Source organism: Tachysurus vachellii, chromosome 5 (assembly GCF_030014155.1).
Source record: "Tachysurus vachellii isolate PV-2020 chromosome 5, HZAU_Pvac_v1, whole genome shotgun sequence".
Taxonomy (NCBI): domain Eukaryota; kingdom Metazoa; phylum Chordata; class Actinopteri; order Siluriformes; family Bagridae; genus Tachysurus; species Tachysurus vachellii.
In genome coordinates, this window is record NC_083464.1 from 32,179,187 (window position 1) to 32,201,998 (window position 22,812).

General features: G+C 37.9%; 1 protein-coding gene across 1 annotated transcript in view; it reads right to left on the bottom strand.

The window, feature by feature from the left end:
* The window catches only part of adcy2a (adenylate cyclase 2a), a 109,932-nt gene that overhangs the window by 47,454 nt on the left and 39,666 nt on the right, over nt 1-22,812 (bottom strand). The window contains exon 3 of the mRNA XM_060871259.1: nt 1,058-1,219. Coding sequence (XP_060727242.1) covers nt 1,058-1,219 — 162 coding nt within the window. The remainder of the gene's footprint in view (nt 1-1,057; nt 1,220-22,812) is intronic.

Genomic DNA, 22,812 nt, shown 5'->3' on the forward strand with positions numbered 1-22,812 from the left:
ACAGTGCCACAGGGACCCAGCGACCCATCACGGGCACAACCACACACTTGTGGAGCACAGGAGTGAAGAAAGACACCAACTCCATGTGGTCTCTGAGGACAACAACCTTCTAATCAATACACAATTGTCGGACTGTATCTGACCAAAGGAAGGACATTAATAATAATAATAATAATAAAAACAATGCTTCCTCTTTGACACAGACCTGTGTATCCCATATACATGTGTCTTTATTTCAAAGTTCATTTCAGACAACATTTTGGTTATGAAAAAAATGAATAAATAAAGAAGAAAGCAGAACCTAATTTATATGCAGGATTTGCATGGAGTGAGCTTTATATATTTAAACCCATCGTGGATTCCTAGAAATGCGCCATGTGAAAGTGCATTAATATTCATTCTCTGCATACTGCTTTATTAGACTCGCCGTTTCCTTCGGTTTGTTGGCTGGCTGTCGTTTGCCACAGCGCGCTCGAGGCATTCCAGCTGTCAGAGCTGAAGTTTTCCTCAGACACCCTGCACTCCTGCACTCCTGCACTTGTGATGATCAAAACAGAGAGACAAAGGAAAAAAATGGAGGAGGGGAGAAGGTGACAGACTTTTTTGTAGAAGCTGAAGAGAATAGCGGAGAATCAATTATTTCTCCCAACAGCGACAGATATGAGGGCGAAGTACAATCAGTGCTATTGTTATTACGACATTTAGAGGACGTGTTTAAATAACTCTAGATTATGAGTAATGCCGACTTTTTCGGCTTGTGACCTGTGTAGAGCTTCTGGCAATTTTTGAAGGCCTCGTTTTAATATCTTGTCCAAACCTTGCGCATGAATAAGGGGCATGAGATGAAGTCGACTCGTTTTATTTTGAACCTGATTTCATCATTTATTCACCAAAAATAACTGCAAAGGAAATTTTCCTTTCCTGAGAATATTTACACTACAGTTTTGACCAGCAGTATTTGGAAGGTCATCACTGTATAACGTCCAGTTACTCGCTCACTTTCTCGATCACACACACACACACACACACACACTCAGAGAGGGTGGACGGCACTGACCTGCCACACCAGCTCCTCCGGGCGCTCGCTGATGGCCGACAGACACACGCTGAGGACGACGGTGTGAGACGAGCAGGTGAGAACGCTGGCGATGATGGCGTCCCTCATGGAGAACGGCAGCATGGTGTACACCACAAAGATGATGAACAGGAAGAAGGACACCTGCCAAGGATGAATAGAAAGAAAACTAATTTTCAGAATTTTCAATTTAGGGCCTGAGGATGAGAAATAAAACAAATCCAATAGAATCACGACTAAAGAAACATCATCATCATCATCATCATCAAATGTTTACATTTGCTTAAGTTTTCCGCTGCAGTAAAAATCCCTAACGCTTTATCAACACTTAGAAAGGTTTTGGTTGTTCGTGTAGAATGTTACTATTTAACCAACATTTACAGCTTTCTAAACCTGTAAGTCAAGTGCCACAGTTTAGGGCATTGTACACTACTACTGTAGCGAGCCATGCAATTGATTCCAAGACACCAGGAAAGAATTACGTGTCTCAGTAACGTATCTTTTATACCATTGTATACTACTAGCTAGTCATGCTGTTGCTAGCTAGCTACAGCGCTTTGAGTAATTAGCAAGGTAATAAACGGGCAAAGGTGTAATTCTCAGCATGATGCTACTGTACCACCACCATGTTTCACCACACAGACAATGTACTAACAGGGTGATTAGCAATGTTGTGTTTGGTGCCAAGGCCAAGAAGTTTCATTCTGATGTCACCAGACTCTTGTTCTTCTGCCAGCAAATGACTGATCTCTTCATTTCTATTTGTCACTAATACCCTGGTGAGTGTCTTTTACACTCTTTGACTAAATATAAGACGTCGTCTAACCTGTACACACCGTACACGTGTACTTCACACTTAGATCCCATTTTCTTATAAGGTGTTGTATTTAGCACAGTTCCTTTATACCAGTGGTGATGAGGGTTCAGTTACTTGTTCAGTTTGCACGTTCTCCCCGTGTTTTGGGGGGGTTTCCATTGTGCACTCCAGTTTCTTTTACCAGTCCCAGGACTTGCATTGTAGGCTGATTGGCATCTAAATTTTCAGTGTGTGTTTGGGTTAGAGTTAGTTGGAGAAGCTGCAGGTTTCGTGTGATACAGTTGGCTACACGGACAAATAGTAAAGACCTTTTCAAAATGCTTCATTTTGTCTATTTCATGTGCGACCATTTTGTCCTTTGTCTCAACTTGCTCAGAGTATAATCAGGGCATGTGGGATGATGTAAGGCAGTGAAACATCACACTGATTTTAAACCGACTAAAAAGTTTAAAGCACATTCTGTAAGAGAAATTTTCTTATTATATATATATATATATATATATATATATATATATATATATATATATATATATACAATTACAGAAACATAAAAAAATCCTTTATATAAAAAATATACAACATATACAGAGTATAGGGGTCACGGCGTCTTAGTGGTTAGCACGTTCTCCTCACACCTCCAGGGTTGGGGGTTCGATTCCCACCTCCACCTTGTGTGTGTGGAGTTTGCATGTTCTCCCCGTGCCTCGGGGGTTTCCTCCGGGTACTCCGGTTTCCTCCCCCGGTCCAAAGACATGCATGGTAGGTTGATTGGCATCTCTGGAAAATTGTCCGTAGTGTGTGAGTGTGTGAGTGAATGAGAGTGTGTGTGTGTGCCCTGTGATGGGTTGGCACTCCGTCCAGGGTGTATCCTGCCTTGATGCCCGATGACGCCCCGTGACCCGAGGTAGTTCGGATAAGCGGTAGAAGATGAAGATACACAGTATATAAATACACAAAATATAGAAATCATTTTCCAATATGCAATCGACAAAAATATACAAAGAATTCGAATTATATTAAGTTACAATCTGGTTATAAAAATAGGCAAACTATTAATAAAAAAATTAAAAAAAAAAAAAAAAGTGAATTCAGTAAATCCATGAGTCACTTTGGACTTGAAAAAAAAAGTCTACCTTCTATCAAAGGAATGAATATAAATGCATATGTAATATTAATCCTACCTGGGAAGAGTTTTTAGCATCACAATACACTCACACACACAAACATCTTACAATATTAAACACACACAATATAAAAACACCCCATGAAGTTTTCCTCTCACTCACTTGCCATTGCGACTGCATTTCAGCTGTCGGAGAAGACTAATCTCATACGGAGCGGTCATTTGGCAGCCCATTATCGGCTCCATCTTGCTTCTCGTCGCATCAATCATGACCTGTGAAAAGTGCTTGTAAAGTCTGCAGCTGTTTGGGGACTGACTACTCAAAGCTTCCCTTTTTTTTCTTCCTTTTACAAGCCATTTCATGGTTGATTATAAAACAACAAGGTCAAATAGTAACACAATATACAGTTTGCTAATTATTAGGGGAATAAAGACTGGTTTAGAGAAAGAGGATCAGTTTCTGAATGAGATACTGAAAGCTGTGATCTTATCAGATGCTCCAGCTGAGTGCTTCTCGTGCGCTTGTGGCATGAAAGATGAATCATTCGTTGTCACACACATCGCTGTCTGTTTTTATTTTGTTCACAGTGACATTACGCCACTCATCATTATTCTGTTCTTGTTTGTTGTTGATTTGGAAAAAACTAAACTGGTTTGCTTTATATAGAGTGTCAGAGACTCGTATTTACACCAATTTAATTATTGGTGTAATTATTATATTCACTCACTCATCTTCTACCGCTTATCTGAACTACCTCGGGTCACGGGGAGCCTGTGCCTATCTCAGGCGTCATCGGGCATCAAGGCAGGATACACCCTGGACGGAGTGCCAACCCATCACAGGGCACACACACACACACACACACACACACACACACACTCTCATTCACTCACACAATCACACACTACGGACAATTTTCCAGAGATGCCAATCAACCTACCATGCATGTCTTTGGACCGGGGGAGGAAACCGGAGTACCCGGAGGAAACCCCCGAGGCACGGGGAGAACATGCAAACTCCACACACACAAGGTGGAGGTGGGAATCGAACCCCCAACCCTGGAGGTGTGAGGCAAACGTGCTAACCACTAAGCCACCGTGCCCCCGTAATTATTATATAATTATAATAATTATAGTCTAATTATTTAATCTAAATATTGCAAATATTTATTGTTAATAAAATAGGATGGATGTGTACTTAATGCAGGTCCATTTGTAACCATGTGACTATTATAAAATACTATCACCTACCCCTGACACAGATCTTTAACTGCCCCTACCTGAGGGGAGTTTCGGCTAAACACTCTCCATAGCCAATGTTTATCAATTCATTTGTAATGTGAAGGCCATGATGTGGAGCAGGAAGTACACAGTGCTACCAAACCCATGACTTCCTGTAGGTGGTGGTACGAGTTCAGTTGCACTGGAAATGAGCCACAAATCAATGTGAATGCCACAAATGTCAGGTCTTGACTTGTACAGGAACTAAATAACCTGTGTGTGTTTTAGCTTCTCATTCCCTTCTCAAGAGACAGACAGAGATACTACAGAGAAAACCCTCGTAAAATTGTTGCATGGAAGAAAAAATGCATGTAACAGAAAAATATGTATCGTAAAATCCCTGAAAAATTGTAAAAGCTCCACATAGAGCAGAATAAAGACGATTCATCATGTAGAACGAGTTTGTACCATACAATACAAGTTCTCAGACAAAGCTTACAAGGTGACGGTGAGCACAAGAGTCGCCTTCGTACTGAATTTTTTATTTATTTATTTATTTATTGCTGCTGCTGACAAGGTTCTTTTTCTTACTCGTGCATTTGTGAAACCAATCACAGCAGCAGCACAGAATGGAAAGAAAAATAGATCTAATTATTACGGTGATGCGCTCAGAACCGAATGGAGATGATCACCGAGCAGGGGCTGTTATTCAAACGGATAAAACATGGGAAAAGGCAGACAGGCAGCAGAAGCGCTGCTGATCAAGATGTGACCTCGATAATGACCACAAGAGTGGGGCACGAGCCGAGGAGGTCAGTGTACCCGGTACACGTGGGCACACGCAATTAAAACAAACTCACCGGTTAAAATGCACGCCGTAAAGACGAGGAAGAAAGGGCCGCTCGTCACGGCTGATTTAATGATCCAGTGAGCAAAGTTACTTTCTGAACCAGAGTTAAAAGTATTTCTACTAAACCACACACTGACCACGCAATAGACAATTTAGCCCAAAGGACAGACCGTAAAACCTAAAGCACAATAATAATAAATCATCAATGCAAATCATGAATGAATTTCTGTGTGTGTGCATGTGTCATTTTGTGTAGTATGCTCCACATCATCATCATCATCATCATCATCATTTATACAGTGTGCCATCCATGTAAATTCATTGCTCAGTCCTAATAGCTTCACTGTCAAGCCAGTAATAATATATTAGACTTTAGTCCTCTGGCTAATATCACAGCTCGACTCACGGCTGACAACTTCTTCATCTCCAAATCCTTCATCTCAGTCCACATGAGTTTTAGTGTGAAATCTATCAAATCTAGCAGTAATAAATGGCAGTCAAAGTAGTATTCAAATTATTTAACCAAACAAAACCATGAACTTTTATTATAAATGATGAATTAATTTATGGGTTTTTTTTCTGTCTTATCAGAGTTTAACAATAGAACATTTTACTTCAAACGATTTGACACATGAATGACAGCGAGGAAACGTCCCAGCTATTGTCACCAAATTTACATAAAAGATGTGAACGTGATTTAAACCTGATCACTAGGACGATCTGTGCCAGACTTTTGCCTTTGGAGAAAAGCTAAGCTGAGAAATGTGAAGATGTGAACACGCTGAAGCTCCAGCTGACCGAATCTTTCTGATTTTTCAACTTTGTTCCTCACTCGAGAGATAAACAGTCACGTCATCCATCTGAGAAACGGCATCAGAAATCAGATCCTCAATTAAAAATTCATCATCGCTGCCATCTTCATCATCATCATCGAACAGCACTCAGGGAACGGACTGGAAATGCTACAGCTGGTGCCCTGCTACTGTAACCTCCTCAGGAATATCTGTGATCTGCGTCCTTTTGGGATTTCCAGTCAGTCTGTGGTGGTGATATCTTCATCAGCCTGTCTATTACGTATGGATCATGAGGCTGTTACTGTGCTTCACCTGAGTGTCTCGAAAACCAAGATGTAAGATGCTCACTGTAGGTAAGAAGGCACAATATTCACAATAAGAATCTGTTTCTCTTACTGTAACTTTAACTTGGCTAATTAATGGTTATGAAAATTTGCTAAATATATTTTTTGCGAACTAGTTTTAGGACTGTTTTGATCGACAGAGCGGGAGTTAAGTTTAATTACGTTTCTCAGAAACTGAAGGTCTGATTGAGCTGAAATTTAGTCTACTGAATTTTACCATTTTTTTTTCTACCTGAACTTTTCTGTTATATAAAAACATGGCCACCTTCCACCAAATGTAGAATGTCAATGTTTTAGCATTTAATACAATTTCAGACATTTCATACTTTAAAAAGCTGAGAAACATACTGTATTAATCTGTAGTGTCACCTGTGGAGTTTGATCTAACTTATGATTCGAACACATTTTGCTCCTCGACTTTGGGGTTGCAGTCTTTTATACTCTTGAAATGAAAATATACCTTAAAGAAATAAAGAAAGAAAGAAAACTACAAATGATAGATAAACATGTTAGGGTTGAAATGCTTATTAAAAAAAAGCTAGCCAACTTTATTAAAGAGGGGAGAATAAGGGAGCAGGAGGTCTGAGGACAAGCCACGACTATCCTATGACATCCTTTGCATATTCAAAATGTGAACAAGATTTAAACACAAAATCCACAAAATAAAACACATTGATCTTTGCTGTGCACTTGATCATACAGTAGCAAGACCTGCAGACGTGTTTAGATGGATTGTCTGCTTGGAACTGCTGATTAATATTTTTCATCATGGTTTTCTTCATCAGTCAGAGATAAACAGCAACACCTTAAATGGCAGGAAGTGTAAATTGGTTGTCATCTTCAAACAGCACTCAGGCAGATGACTGGAACTACTACAACTGGTGTAAAGATTATCCTACTGGGCCTGTTATCTGGTCAGCATTATCTGTAATCTGTTTCCTCTTGGGATTTCCAGCCAGTCTGTGGGTCCTACATGAGCTCATCCAGAAGCAAAGACAAAAATCCTCCAGTGACTTCTTCATGCTCAGTCTGTCTGTTAGCGATCTGGCTTTCACAATTCAGACCCTGTTCAGCGTGTGTAATTTCATGCTATGGCATAATAAGGACCTTGAAGTTGTTATAGACTTTATCTACAGCTTAAGCCTCACTGGTAGACCTCTGTTTATGGCTTGCATTTGCTGGGACTGTTATGTCGCTGTGGTTTACCCCATCACATACAAAACCAGTAGAAAGTTCATTGTAGTTAAGAAGGCACTCACAATAACAATCTATTTCAATACAGTGGTTTTTGGATTGGTTTTAAGCATTATAACATGGACAGTTACAACTCCTTTTATTAGCATTTCTTTAATAATCGCTCTACCGGTTATCACTTTCTGTGATATTTCCATACTTCGAGCGCTGAGAAAACCAGATCCAAGTGGAAAAATCACCATCCATCCACAGAAGAAACAAGCTCTTCACACCATCACTTCCAGCTTCATCATGACCTTCCTTGCCTACCTACCACCAGTGATCATTTTCTCATTTGGACGTCTATTCGCACTTAAACAAATCCAGCTCTATTGTTGTGTAGATTTCCCTGGATTTTGTTTTCATTTGGTTGGATGCTGTGTTATGCCTGTTCAGTATCTGGTCACTGTAGGTAAGCTCGAAACTTTTAAAAACTGGTGGAAGAAGAAATCACGTATGTGATGTACAGTAGAAAGGAGCTATTATTTTTCTACATTGGTTGAGCTTTCAGCTCCATTAGCAATCTAAAACTTTGACCTTCTATGCTACAGTTTGGAGCTAAGACCTGCTTATAACACCTGCTTATAACACCTGCTTACTTTGGTTATACATTGAAACTGTAAATAGGTTAAAATTTATAATTTAAATAATAGAGAATTTCTATTATAAAATAGAACTATAAAAAATACTATATTAGAAAAAAATAACTATAGTAATACAGTATATTATGTAAATACAGTACAATAAATAATTGTAGATAGTATGTTTGTAAAAAAACATTTATGTACAACAAAAGTACATTTATTCATTGTGTGTAAGTGAATAATTGTGAATTGTGTTCTGTTGTCAAGCAAGATTCGTATCTCTTACAACAACAATCAAGGTTTACTTAGATTTCAAAAGAAAAGGTCAGAAAGGAAATTATAGTCACCAATAGTGACCATCAATCTAAATTAAACTAGTTATACATTTTCGTTAAACTCAGTTAGTGTCAGCTTCAAGCTTTATATTAATGTGCTTGTTCAAGTGCGTTATCATTTCTATAGTAAGGACTATTTCACAGGGAGTTAGTTGTATGCTGGATACGTCACATACTGTAATCTAACCCTAATAACAAAACATGGTGTATTTAAGAAAATAAATGAAAATAGAACTGCTGTGATGTGAGTTTTTTGTAATGCATTTGTTTAGCATTATTGGAAGGAATAAGAGGAAGTAAGTAGGAGGAATAAACACTTTAAGAAATAAAGTTTCACGAGAGGAATCACAATCTAGTGCGAAAATTCATTCACTCACTCACTCATCTTCTACCGCTTATCCGAACTACCTCGGGTCACGGGGAGCCTGTGCCTATCTCAGGCGTCATCGGGCATCAAGGCAGGATACACCCTGTACGGAGTGCCAACCCATCACAGGGCACACACACACTCTCATTCACTCACACAATCACACACTACGGACAATTTTCCAGAGATGCCAATCAACCTACCATGCATGTCTTTGGACCGGGGGAGGAAACCGGAGTACCCGGAGGAAACCCCCGAGGCACGGGGAGAACATGCAAACTCCACACACACAAGGAGGAGGTGGGAATCGAACCCCCAACCCTGGAGGTGTGAGGCAAACGTGCTAACCACTAAGCCACCGTGACCCCTTGTGAAAATTCATTTAAACCAAAATGAACTGGTGGCAAAATAGAATAATAAATGATATTTTGTGCACTACAAGCCCCAGCACTGGCACGGTCACTGTTCTACAACCTTCTTTGCTCCATTTGCACTGTATCATGGCTCTCAGCTCTGAGGACATGTGAGAAGAAATATGTGCTGTAATAGACATGAGAAATAAATAAAGCATTCTTATTATTCACTTTTTTAGTATGATGGATTACTGATACAGTTTATGTGTCACAACCTTGTTCAGTTGTCTGCTACGATTTCTTTTCAGATTCAGAATTCTGTGATAACGGCTGACGTTTGCGTGATTCAAATGTTTAACTTTTCATTTTGATTTAATGAATGACTTTCGTTGCTAAACAAAAACTGCCTCTGTTGATCTGTCAAAATACATTAATACAGATGAGCATTTAATCGTGTTATTAAATAACAGATGCAAAAACCTCTGCACTTATTTCACCTTCTTCTTCTATTTAAAATTACTATCAGATCTTTAGTTATTTAAGATCTTAGTTTTTCTGTAATTTATCCTTCTACAGTGACATTTTATTTCTCATTAAAGTACAGAATACACCCACTCCCCTGTGTATTACATGGAAATATATTCATTATTATTGTATTTGGAACATTCTGAAGAAATGAAACTTCTTGGAAGTTTTTTGCATTAAACCATAATCCACCTTCCGGTGTTCCTAATAAAGTGTCCAATGGTAGATATTGTACAGCGCTAAAGTATGCTTTTAACTTCATTAGTGAACCTTCAGTATCTACTTTATCCTGCTCAGGATCACTGCTGATCTAAAGCTCGTCCATGGACCACTAAGTGTAAGGCAAGAATACACAAATAATCCCATGGCAGTCCATCAAGGGTCACACAACATACACAGATTCTTACATAGGGGAAATTTAGCTTAGCCAATACACTTACGAGAATAATTTGGGATGTGGAAGGAACCTGAAGAAAACCGGATAACAGTCGGATAACATACAAAACTCATACAGACAGTGATTCTTTATTCCAGAATCAAGTAGCAAGCAATTTCTTATACTACTGTAGGAGGTTCTTTGTTTTTTCCACTAATGCAAATCAAGTACCCGTATTGGATAAGAAGGGTTCTGGGTTCAAACCCCGGCAACTCTCTTGTACAGTAGCTGATTTGGAGTATTTTGGCCCTGTGGAAAGATGTTAATTCAGAAGTATCCAAAGTTAAAATCTGGGATAACCAAGAAGTAAAGCAGCTGTTCCTCTGAATTCCTCTAATACTGTAGAAGCCACTTGTGGAGGTTTGAGCACCTTAGAAAGTTTGGCAACTGGCTAGATGAGAGATGTTCAGGTGGATGAAGACCCTGGTGTAGACGTGGCCAAATGGAAAATAGCTTGTTCATTCAGTCACAGGAACATAGGTGTATTCAGGCAGGGAGTTTTTGTCTTTTCAGTTTATCCCTAAGTTGTTCAGTGGGGTTGAGGACAGGTCTCTGTGCAGATCACACAAGATGTACGTAATGCAACAGCTTACAGTAACATCAAATGCAATTGTGTGCTTCTAATTTTGTGGCAACAGTTTGAGGAAGACCCACACAAGGGTATGGGAGTCTGGTGTCTACAAACCTTTAGCTATGTAACCTAGGACTCACTAGAAAGATTATATCTCAATTGGTTTGGCAAAAACCAGGTGTTTCTAGAGGTTCATTGTAGAGGTTATTAGTTTAAATCCCAGCACCACTAATATGCCAACATCGGGCCTTGTGTAAGGTTATTAATTATCAACTGCTCAGTTTTATCCTGTCTCAGTTGTTTGTTAAAATTACATATTGTGTTCTTACTCATACATATGCATGTCATTTGGTATAAAATCATTAATAAATATAATCTATATTTTAGTATGTCCCTAACATTCTCGGCACTCTGAAGGAACATCTGCCTTGCATTCCAGTATGTTCTGTGATGCTAGAAAATCTTATGCTACATCTAACATAGTGAAATTCACCTCATAGATGATAAACATTAGTGCGACGGAGGCTGGAGGCTAATTTCAATATGTATCTCTAGTCTGTGTTCCCCTGACATAACAAAAGTGTTAATATTTGCATTGGTAAAAACATTGGATTGATCTATGACTGAGCTAAACCGACTTGTTTTACATGCAGGTCAATGACTCATGTTTACACCATCTGTTATTCTGAATGTGGCCATTTGTCTTAATATTCAAACTAATTTTGCACTGAGCAAAAGAAATCCATTTTTTTTTTTTTTACATAAACCTTTTTCCATAATCAAAGATGTGGATCTCCATGAATTCATTATCATCCACTAATGGTGAAGCCACCTTGGAAACCTTCCAGAGGTACTCAGTGCAGCCAGACTTCTGCTGAATGATGCATTGTGTGCCAGAAGCCTCCTGAAGACTCACAGCACCTCTAGAAAATATCTGATGGAAGATTTTTGATTATACAAATTCCTTGAAAAAAAAATCATGATTGATTTGCATATTACATGTTTCTAATTAACACACGGCCCTCATCGGCATCCCAGATCTATTTATAATGAGCTTGTGATGTGAGTTTTTTAAAGGCTGACATAGATGACTTACAGAAACATGATCTATTTTCAGTTCGGTTGATGGTTTAAAGCATTACATGCATTTCAGTGACATTCATCTAATTGATGATTGTCATTTAGTCTGTGCAGCTCTCTGACCCTCTCATCGGTACACATCACTGAGTGAGTTAATGGTCTAAAGCTTCAACTTTGGAGTATTGCTGAAAAGCCAAAGGCAGCATGGTGGTGCATTGAGTAGGAGTGGCAACTCACAGTTGTGTCAAGTTCAATCCTGAACTCAAATTATTATCTGTATGGAGTCCCTAAGATGTTTAATGCATTACTTCTACCTCGCAAGAACATGCAAGTAGGTAAATTGTCTCAAATTGCCCTAAGATGTGAATGCTGCTCTACGAATGACTATTTGCAAACGTATTAGAAGTTTTAATAGAGTAGAATCTTCTCTCATTTTAATGCATCAAGAAAAGCCAAAGAAGAGTGAATGGAGTGATGATGGATGCCTTCCATCAGCGCAACTATCCATCAATTTTTGTGTTGGGCTTTCTGCGGAAATTTTAACTCTGAAATCTGGAATTCACAAACATCGTTTCCTGATCCTCATAAATCAGGAAACTTAGAGCTCCAAAATGACCACATCCTCCTTTAGTGCACCGAACCCATGCCTTTCAATTCATCTTTAGACCACCCTCAAAGAACACCAAAGTAAAGTAGATGACCTACTGCCATAAACGTTGAGTGATCTTGCAGAATTTGTTCCCAATACAGAAACATGCCCCATCTGCTTGGAGGCTTGTAATTGCCACCCATTCATAATATTGCAGTTGACTTCATCACAAATGGTTACACCACTATTCTGGTGATCGTCACCAGATGCTCAAAAAAAAAGCTAATGTCTCATCTCGACTCCTAAGCTTCCTATTTAACAAATTATTCAGGATCTGTGAACTAAATGAAGACACTGAATCAGCCACACGGGTGCAATAAACCAAACATCTTTGAAAGGCATTTTAAATACTGTACATCCTAATATATCTTCAGCTAAACATCCAGGTGAAATGTGTTGACCAGTAAATTGACCAGACGATTCTTAAGATCCTACTACGGTATATAAACAGCCAGGTCTATCAAGCATGAGCCAAATACTATCTACCATATAGTAGGTCAAAGCATTTATCACACCCTGCACTGAACCAGTCTCGATCAGGACTTCAAGCATTGCTCACCTGGTCCCACAAGGAAGGTATGCATCAAGAATCTTCTCTGTTCTGGCACCTGGTTGGTGGAATGAACTTCTCCTAGATGTCCAAACAGCCGAGTACTTGGCTTTATATGATTTTTTATCATATCTTTATATGTTAAAATATATGTCTTTATATGTCTTTATATGTCTTTATATGATGTCTTTATATGATGTCTAAAGACCCATCTCTTTTGTAAATAAATACACTAGTGCTTAAAAACCTAACATCCCAACAGAGTTTTTAGACTGGTGATATTCTTTGTCTGTGACCTAGAGAACTAGTATTTATGTGTTCACAGATACACTTCTGTAAGTCACTCTGGATAAGAAAATCGGTCAAATTCTTTAAATGAATTACTTGTTAACACGTTACTGAAGTTCCACAAGTTAGTGACTACATTTGATGGAGTGAACAAGCTTATGAAGATGTACAGTACATGTCAGGTTGCAGAAGGAACAGTGAGAAACGTCAGTCACTTTGTTCACCCAGGACCTTCTACTAAGGTTACCATTGAGAAAGATTCATTTTTACACAAGATAATCATGTTTGTGACAGATTGGACCTCCCACCTTCCATGCCTCTCTGTTCAAACAGGTCTGTCTGTCAATTCAGAAAATGTACCAGGAGCAAATGAACCATTTCCGCTGAAGTGCCAAAGTGGACCAGGCTGCAGACTACAGAGTCATGTTCTTCCATTTCTGTTCTGTTTAACCCTTTTTTACTTTGTGTTTTGATCTTCTATTCCCTGTCCACATTACAGTTTTGCGGAGAGGATTACAGCAGTACAGTAAGTGCTCCTTAGGTAAGTATTATGCAATAAGTGGTTTCCAATAGGGTTTGTTCTTGTTTTCAGGTTGTAGCTTTCAACGTAAAGAATTTTTTCTCAACTTAGTGTTTTAGTGGCAAAATTCATCAGTGATATTAAAGATTTTTCATTACTCAAATAGTCCAAAGATTATTCCATGTTAGAAGTCATGTTATGTGATTCATTATTTTCACCTTTAAAACCAAAAAAAGGATTAAAACACGTTATTGCTATCTCATGAACATTCATTGTTCTTTTGTCTGTACTTGAACTGTGAGCTCTGAATGAACACTGAATGTGTTTGGAGCTCAATCAGAGATTCAACAGCAGATGGAAATCTTCCTCTCAGTAATGCCAGCAGGAATTGTCCCAAACTGAATTTTTAAAGACTCTGTTAGCATTAGCTACAGGTTAAACAGTTCAGAGCTCTGTTTAATGTTTGCATTTTGTGAGGACTGTCACGGTAATTTACCACATAGCGTAAAAACCAGCAAGAACCTCACAGTAGTTAAGATGGCAATCATGATACAGTAACAACCTGTTATTTAATAAAGTGTTTAATCTACCAGTTATCTCCATCTGTTAGGTTACAGTTCTTCAATCCACGGAAAAAAGATCCAACAGGAAAGAACATCCATCCATTCATCCATCCTCAGGAAAAAAAAACAAGGTCTTCACATCATCTCTAAAAGCTTTATCATTACTTTCGTTGTCTCTCTGCCACCATAATCATTTAATCTAATGCTGTTCTGAGAAAAAGGAACCTTTTGTTGCAGAGCCCTGAACAGATTCTGGATGTGTCATTATGTCTGTTCAACATCTGGTCAGTGTGGGTAAACTGGACACTTAAGAACTGTTGGAACATTCATTCATTCATTCATCTTCTATCTGAACTACCTCGGGTCACGGGGAGCCTGTGCCTATCTCAGGCGTCATTGGGCATCAAGGCAGGATACACCCTGGACGGAGTGCCAACCCATCGCAGGGCACACACACACACACACACACACACACACACACACACACACACACACACACACACACACTCATTCACTCACGCAATCACACACTAGGGACAATTTTCCAGAGATGCCAATCAACCTACCATGCATGTCTTTGGACCGGGGGAGGAAACCGGAGTACCCGGAGGAAACCCCCGAGGCACGGGGAGAACATGCAAACTCCACACACACAAGGTGGAGGCGGGAATCGAACCCCCAACCCTGGAGGTGTGAGGAGAACGAGCTAACCACCATGCCCCCCACTGTTGGAACAAATAAAGTTTATTTGACAGTCATAACCACTGACCTGAGAACTAGATCTCCATAAGAGTTCCAGGGTTTTTTGTGCCTTTTGACTTGTCTTCTTATGGGATGCACTTATTTCCAGGGATTTCAGAACAGCGTAACAGATATTGCGTCATCAGGTAGGCGTGGCCTATTTGATAATCTAACCCTAACCCTAACCGTAGTTTTGGGTTGTTTATTTGTTTTCAAAAATAGCTTAACTGTAAGATAATAAAACATAATATATATAAAATATACAATCTATCTGTATGACTGTTTTGTCCTTCATTATCCATCGTAGGTTTGCTCTTTTTTTTTTGAAAGAGGGCGTTTTTCCACGACCTCCAGAAACACGCCCACTTTACGTCGAGGTAACGAAACCCCTGGAATTTAGTGAATGCAGTCTTTCTTATAGTATTATAGTAATCTTCTTAACCAATTCCTTACCTGTAATTTTTCCTTAAATGACACACAATTCATATCAAAACATGTAGTGTGTCATACTGCATATAGTATTAAATATCAAACATTTAGTCTTACACTTGCTCATATATGATGGGGTGTGGTGGGGAGGTTTGATGAGGCCTGGTGGGAAGCAGATTTACTGTTCCCTTACAGAATTTTAATATTTTCTAAAAACAAACTTCTCGTTATGTAAATTGTTTTATTCCAATAAAATTTGCCGCTCCATTCATCCATTTTCTGTACCACTGATCCTACACAGAACTGTTGGAAGACCATCCCATGTGTTTAGGGCACAAATCAGGGCACACCCTGGACCCTGGTCATTCAATCTCATGGCACAATCCCAAGCAAACTCACACACAATTTCAAAATGCTAATCCCCCAACCACATACAATTTTGGAGTGGGAAGAAAAAAGAATACCTGGAAGAAACTTCAGAGCAGAAGACGGATTTAAATCCTCAACCCTGGAGGTGCGACGGTTGCTTCCAAACAAGCTTATAGTAAAGGAGGTGTTTTTTTTAACGTGTAAGTTAACAGAAAAAGTTTAAAGACATCTTAATGTCACCTTTGAAATATGACCCGTGATCTGTCAGTTCAACATAGGGAATAAAAGTAAGGGTCTCTCATACAGGATACAAGGATGAGGAATGAATAGAGTTTGGTTTAGTATTAATTCTAATATATTTACAATAGAAATATGTTATTAAATCAAAGTAGACACACACACACACACACACACAACCACTGAATGAAACCTTTGCATCTAGTCATGCTGTGTATTTACATATTAGTAATTTAGTTCACCTTCAGTCATTAACACCACATGTCCCCTTTAAAACAATAAATGAATAAAACAATAGGATAATTTACCGAACATGAACTTGTGAATAAAAGAACAATTTCTCAACAGAAAGGTCCATCCCTTGAATATCCTGACCATCCAATAGCTTTGCATAGTCAAAACGTGAACACGATTTAAACAGGATCACTAAAAAAACCTTTGATTTGATTTTTCTGCCCTTTACACCTGAACATGTTGTAGCAGGATGCACACATTGGTCCTTTTCGTTTTCCGTAGCTCGTAGACAAAGCTAAACTTCTGATGAAGAAAGCTGCAGAATATTAAAGGCAAGCAATCGCGTCAACGTCTCAAAAATGGTAGGGAATAAAAGTGCATCATTATCTTTAAACAGCACTTATGGAATGGACTTTTACGACTGGTGTACAGAATATCCTACTGTGCCGCTTATCTGGTCAACAGTTGCTTTGTTCTGTTTCCTCTTGGGATTTCCAGCCAGTCTGTGGGTCCTACATGAGCTCATCCAGAGGCAAAGACAAAAGTCCAGCAGTGACATCTTCATGCTCAGTCTGTCTGTTATCGATCTGGCTTTCACGGCTCAGCTCCCATTCATCGTGTGTAATTTCCTGCTATGGCATAATCAGAAGTTCCAAATGATTTTAGTCCTAATCTACAGCTTAAGCCTCACTGGTAGACCTCTGTTTATGGCTTGCATTTGCTGGGACTGTTATGTCGCTGTGGTTTACCCCATCACATACAAAACCAGTAAGAAGCTTATTGTAATTAAGAAGGCACTCACAATAACAATCTATTGCATTACAGCAGTTGCTGGACTGACGGTCTGCAGTCTTCCCTGGTTGATTACAACTCCTTACATAGCAAGTCCTTTCATGTTGGCACTACCAGTTATCACCTTCTGTGATATATCCATACTTCAAGCCTTGAGAAAACCAGATCCGAGCGGAAACAGCAGAATCCATCCACAGAAGAAACGAGCTCTTCACACCGTCTCTGCCAGTTTCATCATGACCTTCGTCGTCTACATTCCACCAACGATCATTTTCTCATTAGGGAAACTGCTCTTGCTCGCAGAAACCGAAATCTTTTGTTGCATATCTCCCTGTGCGTTTAGTTTCACGACTGCTGGATGTGTCATTATGCCTATTCTATATCTGCTCTCTGTGGGAAAGCTGGACACGGTTAAGAAATGGTGGAAGAAATGAACTTTCATCTGCAACCCTAATCACTGATGTCTAGAACATATTGCGCTTCACTGTTTGGTGTTTTAGTTCTTTTAAGGATATTTTTTAAATGCTTTGCTAAAAGTTCTTGAGGAGTTTTGTGTAGTTTAATGTGTTTCTTAGTATATATTATTAATTATTTAGTAAGAAAACATTGAGCATTTAGTTATGTTAATGAAACAATTCTACACCATGAAAAGCTTCATGTCTTTCTCTTCATGGCAAATAATACACTTGGGGTTATGATGTTGTTTGAGAAAATATCACTGACACTGTGGTGAGATGCGGTATATTTTCCAATACCTGAAAATCCCAAAGTGTTTCAAATTTCATATTTAGCAATGAACAAATGATCGTTTTTATATCATGTTTGTTCGTTATATTTAACGTTATGGAATGTTAATGAAACAAGTTATCTTATGTTATCTCTTAAAAAAACAGTACTGATTTGAATAAAATCAATAAATATGTATAGCGTGAAATATCGTTTTTTCATTGACTTTTTTCATTCATTCCTTTTCCAACAACTAACAGCATGATCAGAAAAGCTACTGGTGTTACTATCATCAGAAATACAGACTATTACATACAATGCTCACAGTAACAAAGGTTATTAAAACATGCATGTAAATATAATAATATATAATAACACATTTGTTTTCATTGTTGTTGAAATCATGTTTTTGTCCTCTGCTGCTCTGATGACGGCATTTCATTGAGAAATTTAATCAACCTTCACAGAGCGACTTCACGAGCTGCAAGCTGGGTTTAGGGTTTATTATCAGTCTATTTTATGAATTGGACCCGTAATTATTTAGATACAGCATATGGACTTGTCTGTAAAGATTACGGTAGAACGGGATTAGTATTACCTGAGGTAATTTTTCCGGACCTTTTTACAGAAGGTAAAAGTCGCTGTAAATTTTTCTGACATTGTCCGTAATGATTACCGAGATGGCACATTCGGACGGGACTAAAATCACCGAGAAGCTCTGGTAATAATTACTTTACCCCCACGTCCCCACGTAAAACTAATCCCGTCCGAATAGGGCTTAAGGGTCTAAATGAGGCGGTGAACATGTGGTCCTGACAATACAGAAAGGTGAGAAAATCTAGTTCCATCTTTAGCTCAAAAATGTACTACAGGTTTAATATTGTAAACAAAACACACTACATGTTTAATATTGTAAACAAAACATACTACAGATTTAATATTGTAAACAAAACATACTACAGATTTAATATTGTAAACAAAACACACTACATGTTTAATATTGTAAACAAAACATACTACAAGTTTAATATTGTAAACAAAACATACTACAGGTTTAATATTGTAAACAAAACATACTACAGGTTTAATATTGTAAACAAAACATACTACAGGTTTAATATTGTAAACAAAACATACTACAGATTTACCAGATCTTAAAAATTCTCAACTGAACAAAATCGCAAATTTTTAAAACTCAAAACGTGAATAAACTTTAAATGTAAAGTCTTTGATGAAAAAAATAACGAGCTCTGTAGCAGAGCCTGAAGCAATAAAGCTCCGTGTCCATTGTCACATCCACTGTACATCGAACAGCATCAAATTTTATAAAATTGCTTTTTATTCCAAAAAATTAACAATAAATGTAATGTAGTGCTGAAGTGACGTGACATACGGCTAATTACGGTGACCCATACTAAGAATTCGTTCTCTGCATTTAACCCATCCAAAGTGCACACACACACACACACAGCAGTGAACACACACACACCGTGAACACACACCCGGAGCAGTGGGCATGCAGAGCCATGCTGCGGCGCCCGGGGAGCAGTTGGGGGGGTTCGGTGCCTTGCTCAAGGGCACCTCAGTGGTGGTATTGCCGGCCCGAGACTCGAACCCACAACCTTAGGGTTAGGAGTCAGACTCTCTAACCATTAGGCCACAACTTCCCCATCATGTAAATTCGTATACATTTGTATCTCTAGTCTCTATGTGCCTTAGTAAAATCTCCCATGATGATTGTTTGCCTACAGATTAAGTGACTAGTGGTATAGAAATATGTGTTATGATGTTGACTGATAGCCAGAACTTAGCGGATACATAGAGGAACACACTTTTATTTAACTACAAAACCAATGTTTTCATTGGAAAATCTATACAACCCTGTTTAAAAAATAGAAAATGAATAGACCCTGGTGTGTTATATCTCTGGCCAGTCAGTGGCAACCTCATTCATCGCTTATATACCAACAGTAAAGTTTATGGTGCAAACAAATGTTTAGCCCTATAATCACTGTGAGGAAGAACATATAGAAGTAGGAGAGCTTTAAGTGTTGCACGGGATTAATAACCCTGCTTTAAAATAATAGCTGAGGAAAAAAAAACTTACATTTACTGCTTATCTACCAGAAATGTCTTAATAAAATAATAAAGTAAATATAGTGTTAAAAATAATGTGTCTGATGACATTTTGGGATCTCTTCGATTCAATTCAATATAATCTGTACAATGTCTGTTGTAATGTATAGTCTCAAACCTGCTGTAACAAAATCATGAAGAGAAACATTAAATGCTTTTTGTGTATTCTTAAAACCCATACGTGTAATGTTCACGTGTGTTATTTAGCTATACAGATTCATTTCCTGTACAAACCTCACGTAATTAAGTGCAAACACATGGAATGAACTGTACAAACATTACATTACAAATTTTTAACATTTAATTTTATGCATGAAGTCCTGGATTTATTTACCTGAAGCCGCATTATAAATAACGATGTTCATTTTAATTTATAGTACATGTATTCATCTGTACTCTTACCTTAAGAATTCTAAATCAAATTATCAGTACATTAATCAGTTATATAATGAAATATTTATCTATAATATTACAGTGAGTCATCGGTTTAAACGAATGTTTCTGGATTACTGAGAATACTGAGATTATATTCAAATTGTTTATTTTTCCAGGTTTGGACAAGAACAGCCCATCACATGGTACCTGACCAACAGATTTGTGACTAACACCTGTGTTACACCACAAACCATCCCATTTGCATCATGTGATCTCGCCCTCTGAGTGCATTTCCCCTCCAAACCCTTTCATCTATCTGTCAAAATCTTCAGCTGAGTGGGTAATAAAGGTACAGTTTGGTTAAAGAAAATTTGAATTAAGTTTTTTCAACTTTTTTTTATTTCTGAATCATAAAGAAGGCAAAAATAATGTGCATTTATATATGCATTAAAATAATGTGCATTTCTATATGCATTAAAATAACGTGCATTTATATATGCATTAAAATAACGTGCATTTATATATGCATTAAAATAATGTACATTTATATATGCATTAAAATAATGTGCATTTATATATGCATTAAAATAACGTGCATTTATATATGCATTAAAATAACGTGCATTTATATATGCATTAAAATAATGTACATTTATATATGCATTAAAATAATGTGCATTTATATATGCATTATCCTGTATACACATCGCAATGAGTTTGAAAAAAAATTGCAGTCTAATATAAAAAAATTGATTACAGGTTCTTCAGAACTTTAAAATAAATAAATAATTCTAGAAAACTTAAAATCTGAATCTTTATAGTCTCTGACATGGGAAAATATTGGACTGGAGTGGATTGGAAAATTGAAAAAGTGATTTGAAAATAATGATCTCGGAATTCAGCCGACTTTGGAGCTCTATTTTTTTTCTAAGTAAGGAAATATAGCTTCACAATATATCAAACTGATTTAATAATCTTTAATAATCTTTTTTACAAACTAGCTAAAATTGTCTTTATTTGGAAAGCTTGACAGATCCGGGATCTGATTCACAGAACAGCTAGAAACTAGAGGTAGATATCTGACATCCCATGAAACAATCAAAAAAAACAATCCAAGAACACAAATATGGTGCTTCTGGAATTTCTCACTTCACAAAGCAAGAATCAGCTGCATTTCTATATCATTCCCATGAGAGTTGAGCACATGTAACTGAAGTACGCCTTGATCTCTAGTTAGCAGTTATATAGCAATTAATTATTTTTGGAAGGCAAGTCATATAAAGTATCATCATTTATTACATTTATTATGAATAGGAAAAATCTGCTGAGGTGTAAACTCCATGAGTAATCAAAAAATAATAATGTCAATCCTGACATTACATCCTGACAAAAAATAATAATGTCAATCCTGTCCCAGAATACTGGCCTTACCACAACTAAATAATTGCTCATGCTCAGATAACAGATGTCAGTCTCTACACAGGTAATAATAGATAAAGATTAATGCCTTATTTATGATGCACTTGTACAGAGTAAAGACTATAAATCATCTGGAATATATTAATGTCATATTTAACCAACGATAAACTCACAAAAAGGGGCAGGACCTATAAGCGAATGGTTACAACCACTCACAAGTGAAAGTTTTAGGGTTTTACACACCTCACCTCGGTGTTTGGGCTCACCGTCAGGTAGGACCATTGAAAACCGATGAGATTTGAACGTTTGTGAGAATTTTTATATCTTTATGTATTTTTTTTCGTCACAGATCTCTGAAAAAGCTCATCCTTGTTCTCCATCATGGGATCCTCACACTTGAATAGATCATCATGGGAAAATCTTTCCGCATCCATAATCTGCAGAGAATATTTCGGATTTACGTTAATGTGGATTGTCCTTTGTTCTGTCTTTGTCGTACTAGGTCTTCCAATTACTTTGTTATTACTTGTGGAGCTAATTAAGAAGTCACGTCAAAATGCGTCCAATGAACTTTTTAGGATAAACCTGGCTGTTGTTAATCTGCTTTACATCGGCATTGCACCTTTCAGCATTTTGGACAGTCTGGTGTGGCATTATGAGATATTTGAGTGCATAAACAGTATCATGGACGCCTTTATTCTGTGTGCCACACCTCTGTTTATGACTTGTATCTGTGTGGATTGTTATTTTGCTGTGGTTCATCCCATAGCGTACAGGAGCAATAAGAAAGTCATTATTAGAGAAGCATCATGTGTTATTGTCTGGTTGAGTACAATCTGTTTCATTTCACACAAATGTTCTTTAATGTTTGTATTCCCACCTCCTTTAAACTCTGGTCCACTGATATTCTCACTGCCAGTTATCACTTTCTGCTGTATTTCCACACTTCAAGCGCTAAGAAAGTCAGATCCAGGAAGAAAAGGCATCCATCCACAGAAGAAGCGAGCCCTTGTCACTATCTTCAACAGCCTAGTTTTAACTTGTGTGGTCTACACTCCACCTGTAGTCATCTTCTC